At 11.0% G+C, this 14,649-nt stretch overlaps 2 protein-coding genes across 2 annotated transcripts; both read right to left on the bottom strand.

The window, feature by feature from the left end:
• Positions 1-1,122: 1,122 nt before the first annotated feature.
• On the bottom strand, positions 1,123-2,256 carry LOC121529790 (the record flags this gene model as incomplete). Its single annotated transcript, XM_041817762.1, has 1 exon — positions 1,123-2,256. A coding segment is annotated over one exon (1,134 nt), but the record flags the coding sequence as incomplete, so codon positions are not given.
• A 1,554-nt stretch (positions 2,257-3,810) lies between these two features.
• LOC121529792 lies at positions 3,811-4,872 on the bottom strand (the record flags this gene model as incomplete). The annotated part of the gene is made up of 1 exon (XM_041817764.1): positions 3,811-4,872. A coding segment is annotated over one exon (1,062 nt), but the record flags the coding sequence as incomplete, so codon positions are not given.
• Positions 4,873-14,649: the final 9,777 nt, after the last annotated feature.

The raw sequence follows: 14,649 nt of genomic DNA, 5'->3' as shown, positions 1-14,649 counted from the left end.
TTTATATTTTATATTTTATATTTTATATTTTATATTTTTATTATTTTATATTTTTATATTTTATATTTTATATTTTATATTTTATATTTTATATTTTATATTTTATATTTTATATTTTATATTTTATATTTTATATTTTATATTTTATATTTTATATTTTATATTTTATATTTTATATTTTATATTTTATATTTTTTATATTTTATATTTTATATTTTATATTTTATATTTTATATTTTATATTTTATATTTTATATTTTATATTTTATATTTTATATTTTATATTTTATATTTTATATTTTTTATATTTTATATTTTATATTTTATATTTTATATTTTATATTTTATATTTTATATTTTATATTTTATATTTTATATTTTATATTTTATATTTTATATTTTATATTTTATTTTATATTTTATATTTTATATTTTATATTTTATATTTTATATTTTATATTTTATATTTTATATTTTTATTTATATTTTATATTTTATATTTTATATTTTATATTTTATATTTTATATTTTATATATTTTATATTTTATATTTTATATTTTATATTTTATATTTTTATATTTTATATTTTATATTTTATATTTTATATTTTATATATTTTATATTTTATATTTTATATTTTTATATTTTATATTTTATATTTTATATTTTATATTTTATATTTTATATTTTATATTTTATATTTATTTATATTTTATATTTTATATTTTATATTTTATATTTTATATTTTATATTTTATATTTTATATTTTATATTTTATATTTTATATTTTTATATTTTATATTTTATATTTTTATATTTTTATATTTTATATTTTATATTTTATATTTTATATTTTATATTTTATATTTTATATTTTATATTTTATATTTTATGTTATAAATTATTTTTATTCATTTATAAATACTGCAAAACTTAAAATTATGAAAAATGTACATATTGTTAACATAAAATGCGCGCTTTGTTCTTAAAAAAAGTAAATGATAAAATATAAGTTTTAAAATTAAACACTCTTTAAAAAGTGATGAACTAAACACTAAGCGGAGGCACTAGAGAAAAACCAAACTAAATCTACAGGGGTTTATAGAAATTAAATAAAGTTTTAGAACTTATTTTCGAAAGTCAAATCAATGTTGAAAAGTGATTTCGTTAGCAGAATTTTCCACCCATCTAGACCCACAATACGGTTGCTACGTACGGCTGCTGCATCTTCGTTTGATAAAGTGGAAAAGCGCTGATAGCGATTCGCATTGCGATAGGTTTTTGAGGGCGATGCACTGCTGGAAATCTGAGCTTGAACCTGAACTTGAATTTGAGTCTGATTTTGCATTGGTAATCCCAGCATATTCAAGCCAGATTTCAGGGTGGAATTCCTGCTATCCGTGGACATGGACAGACGTCTTTGGTTACCATTCATCAAGGTGGAACTCAAAGGCAAGCCGACATCGTGAAAGGAGCTAATCGAACTGAAACCACTCTCATCTTCGGTACTAGAACCGCCGCTCTGCTTATTACTGGTGGGTTTGATATTACTATTGCTGATGGCTATGTTGCTGGCGGTGGTCTGGGTCTGGGTCTCCTCGTCCGTTTCCACTTTCGAGGAAGAGGATGCCGTCGAGGAGATGGTGGAATGCACGGAACTGTCGGTGGAGCTGCGCAGCGATAGCCTCGAGTCTCGCATATTGTTGGCCCGCAGAAAGATCAATTCCGCATTGGATTTCCCAGCCGGTGACGCCGGAGACGCCTCTAGAGTGGCATTCATGATGCTGGTGGAATTGTGCAATGGTGGCGTCAGCAATGTCCTCACCGAACTGGTTTTTCCCTTGCACAGACGATGATTTCCCGAGGGTAGCGAGGAAATGGAGGCCAACGAGTGACGCGGCTGTGTGAGATCCGGTTGCTGTTCCGACGTGTGCAGCAGATTCCTGATGGTTCTGGTCAATCTGAAAGCCTCCTGGTTTAGCTTCTCCTCGGCAGCCTCCGGAGCTGATAGACGCGCCTTGCAGCCGCCACTGCCTCCGGATTTCTTTGGCGAACGCCGCCAGGTAAAATCCTTGAAGGCATTATAGCTTCCAGCTGGTGCAATCGTCTCGTAAATATGCTCCTCATTCATGGCATGCATTGATTTATTCAACATCAAATTGGTACTCCTCCGGGCGCGCAGATATGATGCAGATCCGGCACTCGAGGCGTCATCATCATGAACATCACTCTGCAGGGAGGTGTTGCCCACGCATGGACATATATATTTATATTTTATATTTTATATTTTATATTTTATATTTTTATATTTTATATTTTTATATTTTATATTTTATATTTTATATTTTATATTTTATATTTTATATTTTATATTTTTATATTTTATATTTTATATTTTTATTTTATATTTTATATTTTATGTTTTATATTTTTATTTTATATTTTATATTTTTTATATTTTATGTTTTATATTTTATATTTTTATTTTTATATTTTATATTTATGTTTTATTTTTATATTTTATATTTTATGTTATGTTTTATATTTATGTTTTTTATGTTTTATATTTTATATTTTATATTTTATATTTTATATTTTATATTTTATATATTTTATATTTTATATTTTATATTTTTATATTTTTATATTTTATATTTTATATTTTTATATTTTATATTTTTATGTTTATATTTTATATTTTTTATATTTTATATTTTTATATTTATATTTTATATTTTATATTTTTATATTTTATATTTTATATTTTATATTTTATATTTTATATTTTTATATTTTATATTTTATATTTTTATGTTTTTATGTTTTATGTTTTATATTTTATATTTTTATATTTTATATTTTTATATTTATATTTTATATTTTATATTTTATATTTTTATATTTTATATTTTATATTTTATATTTTATATTTTATATTTTATATTTTATGTTTTATATTTTTATATTTTATATTTTATATTTATGTTTTATATTTTATATTTTATATTTTATATTTTATATTTTATATTTTTATGTTTTATGTTTTTATATTTTTATATTTTATATTTTATATTTTATATTTTATGTTTTATATTTTATATTTTATATTTTATATTTTATATTTTATATTTTATATTTTATATTTTATATTTTATATTTTATATTTTTATATTTTATATTTTATATTTTATATTTTTATATTTTATATTTTATATTTTTATATTTTATATTTTATATTTTTTTATTTTTATATTTTTATATTTTATGTTTATATTTTATATTTTTATATTTTATATTTTATATTTTATATTTTATATTTTATTTTATATTTTATATTTTATATTTTATATTTTATATTTTATATTTTATATTTTATATTTTATATTTTTATATTTTATATTTTATATTTTATATTTTTATATTTTATATTTTATATTTTATATTTTATATTTTATATTTTATATTTTATATTTTATATTTTATATTTTATATTTTATATTTTATATTTTATGGTATAAATTATTTTTATTCATTTATAAATACTGCAAAACTTAAGAATTATGAAAAATGTACATATTGTTAACATAGAAATGCGCGCTTTGTTCTTAAAAAAAAGTAAATGATAAAATATAAGTTTTAAAATTAAACACTCTTTAAAAGTGATGAACTAAACACTAAGCGGAGGCACTAGAGAAAAACCAAACTAAATCTACAGGGGTTTATAGAAATTAAATAAAGTTTCAGAACTTATTTTCGAAAGTCAAATCAATGTTGAAAAGTGATTTCGTTAGCAGAATTTTCCACCCATCTAGACCCACAATACGGCTGCTGCATCTTCGTTTGATAAAGTGGAAAAGCGCTGATAGCGATTCGCATTGCGATAGGTTTTTGAGGGCGATGCACTGCTGGAAATCTGAGCTTGAACCTGAACTTGAATTTGAGTCTGATTTTGCATTGGTAATCCCAGCATATTCAAGCCAGATTTCAGGGTGGAATTCCTGCTATCCGTGGACATGGACAGACGTCTTTGGTTACCATTCATCAAGGTGGAACTCAAAGGCAAGCCGACATCGTGAAAGGAGCTAATCGAACTGAAACCACTCTCATCTTCGGTACTAGAACCGCCGCTCTGCTTATTACTGGTGGGTTTGATATTACTATTGCTGATGGCTATGTTGCTGGCGGTGGTCTGGGTCTGGGTCTCCTCGTCCGTTTCCACTTTCGAGGAAGAGGATGCCGTCGAGGAGATGGTGGAATGCACGGAACTGTCGGTGGAGCTGCGCAGCGATAGCCTCGAGTCTCGCATATTGTTGGCCCGCAGAAAGATCAATTCCGCATTGGATTTCCCAGCCGGTGACGCCGGAGACGCCTCTAGAGTGGCATTCATGATGCTGGTGGAATTGTGCAATGGTGGCGTCAGCAATGTCCTCACCGAACTGGTTTTTCCCTTGCACAGACGATGATTTCCCGAGGGTAGCGAGGAAATGGAGGCCAACGAGTGACGCGGCTGTGTGAGATCCGGTTGCTGTTCCGACGTGTGCAGCAGATTCCTGATGGTTCTGGTCAATCTGAAAGCCTCCTGGTTTAGCTTCTCCTCGGCAGCCTCCGGAGCTGATAGACGCGCCTTGCAGCCGCCACTGCCTCCGGATTTCTTTGGCGAACGCCGCCAGGTAAAATCCTTGAAGGCATTATAGCTTCCAGCTGGTGCAATCGTCTCGTAATTATGCTCCTCATTCATGGCATGCATTGATTTATTCAACATCAAATTGGTACTGCTCCGGGCGCGCAGATATGATGCAGATCCGGCACTCGAGGCGTCATCATCATGAACATCACTCTGCAGGGAGGTGTTGCCCACGCCATGGACATATATATTTATATTTTATATTTTATATTTTATATTTTATATTTTATATTTTATATTTTATATTTTTATATTTTATATTTTATATTTTTATATTTTATATTTTATATTTTATATTTTTTATATTTTATATTTTATATTTTATATTTTATATTTTATATTTTATATTTTTTATATTTTATATTTTTTATATTTTATATTTTTATTTTTATATTTTATGTTTTTATATTTTATATTTTATATTTTATATTTTATATTTTATATTTTATATTTTATATTTTATATTTTATATTTTATATTTTTATATTTTATATTTTATATTTTATATTTTATATTTTTATATTTTATATTTTATATTTTATATTTTATATTTTATATTTTATATTTTATATTTTATATTTTATTTTATATTTTATATTTTATATTTTTATATTTTATATTTTATATTTTTATATTTTATATTTTTATATTTTTATTTTATATATTTTATATTTTATATTTTATATTTTATATTTTATATTTTATATTTTATATTTTATATTTTATATTTTATATTTTTATATTTTATATTTTATATTTTTATATTTATATTTTATATTTTTATATTTTATATTTTATATTTTATATTTTTTTATATTTTATATTTTATATTTTATATTTTATATTTTTTTATATTTTATATTTTATATTTTTTATATTTTATATTTTATATTTTATATTTTATATTTTATATTTTATATTTTATATTTTATATTTTTATATTTTTATATTTTATATTTTATATTTTATATTTTTATATTTTATATTTTATATTTTTATATTTTTATATTTTATATTTTTATATTTTATATTTTATATTTTATATTTTATATTTTATATTTTATATTTTATATTTTATATTTTTATATTTTATATTTTATATTTTATATTTTATATTTTATATTTTATATTTTATATTTTATATTTTTATGTTTTATATTTTATATTTTATATTTTATATTTTTATATTTTTTATATTTTATATTTTATATTTTATATTTTATATTTTATATTTTATATTTTTATATTTTATATTTTATATTTTATATTTTATATTTTATATTTTTTATATTTTATATTTTATATTTTATATTTTATATTTTTTTATTTTTATATTTTATATTTTTATATTTTATATTTTTATATTTTATATTTTTATATTTTATATTTTTATATTTTTATGTTTTATATTTTATATTTTATATTTTATATTTTATATTTTTATATTTTTATATTTTATATTTTATATTTTATATTTTATATTTTATATGTTTTATATTTTATATTTTATATTTTATTTTTATATTTTTTATATTTTATATTTTATATTTTATTTTATTTTTATATTTTATATTTTATATTTTATATTTTATATTTTATATTTTATATTTTTATATTTTATATTTTATATTTTATATTTTATATTTTATATTTTATATTTTATATTTTATATTTTATATTTTATATTTTATATTTTTATGTTTTTATATTTTATATTTATATATTTTATATTTTATATTTTATATTTTATATTTTATATTTTATATTTTTATATTTTATATTTTATATTTTATGTTTTATATTTTATATTTTATATTTTATATTTTATATTTTATATTTTTATATTTTATATTTTATATTTTATATTTTATATTTTTATATTTTATATTTTATATTTTATATTTTATATTTTATATTTTTATATTTTTATATTTTATATTTTTATTTTATATTTTTATTTTTTATATTTTATATTTTATATTTTATATTTTATATTTTATATTTTATATTTTTATATTTTATATTTTATATTTTATATTTTATATTTTTATATTTTATATTTTATATTTTATATTTTATATTTTATATTTTATATTTTATATTTTTATATTTTATATTTTATATTTTATATTTTTTTATGTTTTATGTTTTATATTTTATATTTTATATTTTTATTTTTTATTTTTATATTTTTTTTATATTTTTATATTTATATTTTATATTTTATATTTTATTTTTATATTTTATATTTTATATTTTATTTTTTATATTTTATATTTTATATTTTTATATTTTATATTTTATATTTTATATTTTTATATTTTATATTTTATATTTTATATTTTATATTTTATGTTTTATATTTTATATTTTATATTTTATGTTTTATATTTTATATTTTTATATTTTATATTTTATATTTTTATATTTTATATTTTATATTTTATATTTTTATATTTTTATATTTTATATTTTTTATATTTTTATATTTTATATTTTTATATTTTATATTTTATATTTTATATTTTATATTTTATATTTTATATTTTATATTTTATATTTTATATTTTATATTTTATATTTTATATTTATATTTTATATTTTATATTTTATATTTTATATTTTATATTTTATATTTTATATTTTATATTTTTATATTTTATATTTTATATGTTTATATTTTATATTTTATATTTTATTTTATATTTTATATTTTATATTTTATATTTTATATTTTATATTTTTATATTTTATATTTTATATTTTTATATTTTATATTTTATATTTTATATTTTATATTTTTTATATTTTATATTTTATATTTTATATTTTATATTTTATATTTTATATTTTATATTTTATATTTTATATTTTATATTTTATATTTTATATTTTATATTTTTATATTTTATATTTTATATTTTATATTTTATATTTTATATTTTATATTTTATTTTTTATATTTTATATTTTATATTTTTATATTTTATATTTTTATATTTTATATTTTTATATTTTATATTTTATATTTTATATTTTATATTTTATATTTTATATTTTATATTTTATATTTTATATTTTATATTTTATATTTTATATTTTTATATTTTATATTTTATATTTTATATTTTATATTTTATATTTTATTTTATATATTTTATATTTTATATTTTATATTTTATATTTTATATTTTATATTTTATATTTATATTTTATATTTTATATTTTATATTTTTATATTTTATATTTTATATTTTATATTTTATATTTTATATTTTTATATTTTATATTTTATATTTTATATTTTATATTTTATATTTTATATTTTTATATTTTATATTTTATATTTTATATTTTATATTTTATATTTTATATTTTATATTTTATATTTTATATTTTTATATTTTATATTTTATTTTATATTTTTATATTTTATATTTTATATTTTATATTTTATATTTTATATTTTATATTTTTATATTTTATAATTTTATATTTTATATTTTATATTTTATATATTTTATATTTATATTTTATATTTTATATTTTATATTTATATTTTATATTTTATATTTTATATTTTATATTTTATATTTTATATTTTATATTTTATATTTTATATTTTATATTTTATATTTTGTATTTTATATTTTATATTTTATTTTATTTTATATTTTATATTTTATATTTTATATTTTTATATTTTATATTTTATATTTTATATTTTATATTTTATATTTTTTATATTTTATATTTTATATTTTATATTTTATATTTTATATTTTATATTTTATATTTTATATTTTATATTTTATATTTTATATTTTTATATTTTATATTTTATATTTTATATTTATATATTTTATATTTTATATTTTTATATTTTTATATTTTATATTTTTATATTTTATATTTTTATTTTATATTTTATATTTTATATTTTATATTTTATATTTTATATTTTATATTTTATATTTTTATTTTATATTTTATATTTTATATTTTATATTTTATATTTTATATTTTATATTTTATATTTTATATTTTTATATTTTATATTTTATATTTTTTATATTTTATATTTTTATATTTTATATTTTATATTTTATATTTTTTATATTTTATATTTTATATTTTATATTTTATATTTTTATATTTTATATTTTTATATTTTATATTTTATATTTTATATTTTATATTTTATATTTTATATTTTATATTTTATATTTTATATTTTTATATTTTATATTTTATATTTTATATTTTATATTTTATATTTTATATTTTATATTTTATATTTTATATTTTATATTTTATATTTTTATATTTTTATATTTTATATTTTATATTTTATATTTTATATATTTTATATTTTATATTTTTATATTTTATATTTTTTATATTTTATATTTAATTTTATATTTTATATTTATATTTTATATTTTATATTTTATATTTTATATTTTATATTTTTTATATTTTATATTTTATATTTTATATTTTATATTTTATATTTTATATTTTATATTTTATATTTTTATATTTTATATTTTATATTTTATATTTTATATTTTATATTTTTTATATATTTTATATTTTATATTTTATATTTTTTTATATTTTATATTTTATATTTTTTATTTATATTTTTATATTTTATATTTTATATTTTTTATTTTTATATTTTATATTTTTATATTTTATATTTTGTATTTTATATTTTATGATTTTATATTTTATATTTTATATTTTATATTTTATATTTTATATTTTATATTTTATATTTTATATTTTATATTTTATATTTTATTTTTTATTTTATATTTTTTATATTTTATATTTTATATTTTATATTTTATATGTTTTTATATTTTTATTTATATAATTTTATTTTATATTTATAATTTATATTTCATGTTTTATTTTTATATTTTATATTTATATTTTATGTTTTATGTTTTTATAATTTTTATATTTTTATTTTTATATTTTATCATTTTATATTTTATATTTTATATTTTATATTTTATATTTTTATGTTACATTTATATCCTTATATTACATTTTATATTTTTATATTTTTTATATTTTATATTTTAGTATTTTATGATTTTTATATTTATATTATATTTTATCATTTTTATATTTTTTATATTTATATTTTATATTTTTATATTTTATATATTTTATATAATTTTTATATTTTATATTTTATATTTTATATTTTATATTTTATATTTTATATTTTATATTTTATATTTTTATATTTTATATTTTATATTTTATATTTTATATTTTTATATTTTTATTTTATATTTTATATTTTATATTTATATTTTATATTTTATATTTTTTATATTTTATATTTTATATTTTTATATTTTATATTTTATATTTTATATCTTATATTTTATATTTTATATTTTATATTTTATATTTTATATTTTATATTTTATATTTTATATTTTAGTATTTTATATTTTATATTTTTATATTTTATATTTTTATATTTTATATTTTATATTTTATATTTTATATTTTATATTTTATATTTTTAGTATTTTATATTTTATACTTTATATTTTATACTTCTTATATTTTATATTTTATATCTTTATATCTTTATACACTATATTTTATATTTTATATTTTATATTTCATATTTTATATTTTATATTTTATATTTTATATTTTATATTTTATATTTTATATTTTATATTTTATATTTTATATTTTATATTTTATATTTTATATTTTATATTTTATATTTTATATTTTATATTTTATATTTCATATTTCATATTTTATATTTTAATATTTTATATTTTTATATTTTATATTTTATATTTATATTTTATATTTTATTTTATATTTTATATTTTATATTTTATATTTTATATTTTATATTTTATATTTTATATTTTATATTTTATATTTTATATTTTATATTTCATATTTTATATTTTATATTTTATATTTTATATTTTATAATTTATATTTTATATTTTATATTTTATATTTTATATTTTATATTTTATATTTTAGATTTTACTCTTTTATATTTTATATCTATATATTTTAGATTTTATATCTTTATATTTCCATACATTCCATACCTTTTATCTTATACCTTGCTACCTATATTTCCTTATATCTTGTTACTTCATATACTTAGCACCCTTCTATACCTTTTTATATTTTATACTTCCATATTTTACTATATTTATACCTTTTATATTTTATATTATTTATATTTTATATTTTATATTTTATATTTTTATATTTTATATTTTATATTTTATATTTTATATTTTAGTATTTTATATTTCATACTTATATTTTTTTATATTTTTTTGTTTTATATTTTATATATCCTTATATTTTCATACTTTTACATTTTATATTTTATATTTTATATTTTATATTTCTTATATAAAAATATTTTATATTTTTATATTTTATATTTTATATTTTATATTTTATATTTTATATTTTATATTTTATTCCATTTTCTATTTATTTTAAGATTTTATATACTTATACTCTTTTATTTTTATATTTTGCATTTTACTACTTCGTACTCATATTTTACCTTCATATTTTCACATTTTTATACTCTTATACCTTTCAAATATTTTATATTATCCTTTTATATCTTTACACTTTAGATTTTTATATTTTGATACTTTTACATATTATAATTTATATTTTAGATTTTCTTATACTTATATTTTTTATTTATATTTTATATTTATATTTTTATATTTTATATTTTACATTTTATATTTTATATTTTTTATATTTTTATATTTTATATTTTATTTTTTTATATTTTATATTTTATATTTTATAATTTTTCTTTTATATTTTATAGCTTCCTTCTTATATTTTATACTTCCTATTTTTTATATATTTTATATTTTTTAATTTTTTATATTTTATATTTTATATTTTATATTTTATTATTTTATATTCTATATTTAATACTTCATACTCCATATCTTCATATATTCTTTTATACTTTATACTTTATATCTTTATTTATATTTATATACTTACATCTTCATATTTTCTATACTTAGACTTATATTTGATATCTTTTATACTTTATATTTTATATTTTTTATATTTTATATTTTATATTTTATATTTTATATTTTCTTATAGTTTATTTTTTATATTTTTATATTTTATATTTTATATTTGATATTTTATATTTTATATTTCATATTTTATATTTTATTTTATATTTTATATTTTATATTTTATAATTTTATATTTTATATTTTATATTTTCTTACCTTTCTTTTCTATTATTGTATCTTATATTTTACTATACTATTATATTTTATACCTTTTACATTCACTTATACTTTCATATTTATCCTAATTTTATACCAATTTGCTATTTCATATCTACTTATATTTTATATTTTAATATTTTATATTTTATATTTTATATTTTATATTTTATATTTGTATTTTGATATTTCAGATATTTTATATTTTACATTTTATATTTCCATATTTTATATTTTATATTTTATATTTTATTTTTTTTACATTTATTCTTATATTTTATATTCTTATACTTTAATCTTATATCTAGACTTTATATTTTATACTTTATCTTTATATTTATATTCCATATCTTCTATATTTTATATTTTATATTTTATATTTTATATTTTATATTTTATATTTTATTTTTTATTTTATAATTTTATATTTTATATTTTAGATTTTATATTTTAGTATTTCTATAGGTTTTATATTTTTATATTTTTTCATTTCTTATATTTTAAATTTACATTTGAGATGTTATTCCTACTTTTATACTTTATATTTTATAGATTTTATATTTTAGATTTTATATTTCGGAGCCTTATATTTTTTATTTATATTTTTTATATTTGTATTTTGTACTTATATTTTATATTACCTTTCCACTTTTTATATCACTTCATACTTCTCTATATTTTTATATTTTAGATTTTATCTTTTATATTTTATATTTTATATATTTTATATCATTTTATATTTTTTATTTTTTCTAATTATGTTTTATAGGTTTTTCTAGGATTTTATATTTTATATTTTATATTTTATATTTTATATAATTTATATTTTATATTATGTTTTTTGTATTTTATTTTTAGGTATATTTTATATTTTGTATTTTATTATATTTTATATTTTTATTTTTATATTTATATTTTTAGTTATTTTATATATTATATTTTATATTTCATATTTCATATTTTATATTTTATATTTAATTTTTATATTTTATGATTTTTTATATTTTATATTTTTTATATTTAATGTTTTAGATTTGTTTATATTTTATATTTTATATATATGCTTAGTATTTTCATATTTTTTATATTTTGTATTTTATATTTTAATATTTTATATTTTTATATTTTAATATTTTATATAATAAATACTTTATATTTTATATTTTCATATTTTATATTCCTATACTTATACTTTTATATTTTATACTTTATATCTTTATACCTTTTATATTTATTATTTTATATCTTTTATATTTTATATTTATATTTTTCCTTTTATAATACTTTTATATTTTATATTTATATTTTATATTTTATATTTTATATTTTGTATTTTATATTCCTTATATTTTATATTTTATATTTTATTTTATATTTTATATTTTATATTTTATATTTTTTATATTTTATATTTTTATATTTTATATTTATATTTTATATTTTATATTTTATATTTTATATTTTATATTTTATATTTTATATTATTTATATTTTATATTTCATTTTTATATTTATATTTTATATTTTATATTTTATATTTTATATTTTATTAGTCTTCATACTTATGCACTACACTCATATCTTCATACTTCCATATCTCACATTCCATACTTTATATCTTTTATACTATACTTATATCTAATAATTTACACTTATATCTTTATATCTTTATATCTTTTATATTTTATATTTTATATTTTATTTATATTTTATATTTTATATTTATATTTTATATTTTATATTTTATATTTTATATTTTATATTTTATATTTTATATTTTATATTTTATGTTTATATTTTATATTTATATTTCATATTTTATATTTTTATATTTTATATTTTATATTTTATATTTTATATTTATATTTTTTTATATTTTATATTTTATATTTTATATTTTATATTTTATATTTTATATTTATATTTTATATTTTATATTATTTTATATTTATATTTTATATTTTATATTTATATTTTATAGTTTATATTTCATATTTTATATTTTATATTTTATTTATATTTTATATTTTTATATTTTATATTTATATTTATATTTTATATTTTATATTTTATTTTATATTTTATATTTTATATTTTATATTTTATATTTTTTATATTTTATTTTATATTTTATATTTTATATTTTATATTTTATATTTTATATTTTATATTTTTATATTTTATATTTTATATTTTATATTTTATATTATATTTTATATTTTATATTTTATATTTTATATTTTATATTTTTCCTTATATTTTATATTTTATATTTTATATTTTATATTTTTTTTTTATATTTTATATTTTATATTTTATATTTTATATTTTATATTTATATTTTATATTTTATATTTTTTATATTTTTATATTTTATATTTTTATATTTTATATTATTTATATTTTATATTTTATATTTTATATTTTATATTTTTATATTTTATATTTTATATTTTATATTTTATATTTTATATTTTATATTTTATATTTTTCTCTTATATTTTATATTTTATATTTTATATTTTATATTTTATATTTTTATATTTATATTTTCTCTTATATTATATTTTATATTTTATATTTATATTTTATATTTTATTTTATATTTTATATTTCATATTTATATTTTATATTTATATTTATATTTTATATTTTATATTTT

This window comes from Drosophila eugracilis, unplaced genomic scaffold, assembly GCF_018153835.1.
Source record: "Drosophila eugracilis isolate 14026-0451.02 unplaced genomic scaffold, ASM1815383v1 contig_1132, whole genome shotgun sequence".
Classification (NCBI taxonomy): Eukaryota; Metazoa; Arthropoda; class Insecta; order Diptera; family Drosophilidae; genus Drosophila; species Drosophila eugracilis.
Note: the sequence above shows the minus strand (reverse complement) of the source record. Positions and strands in the feature narration are given on the sequence as shown.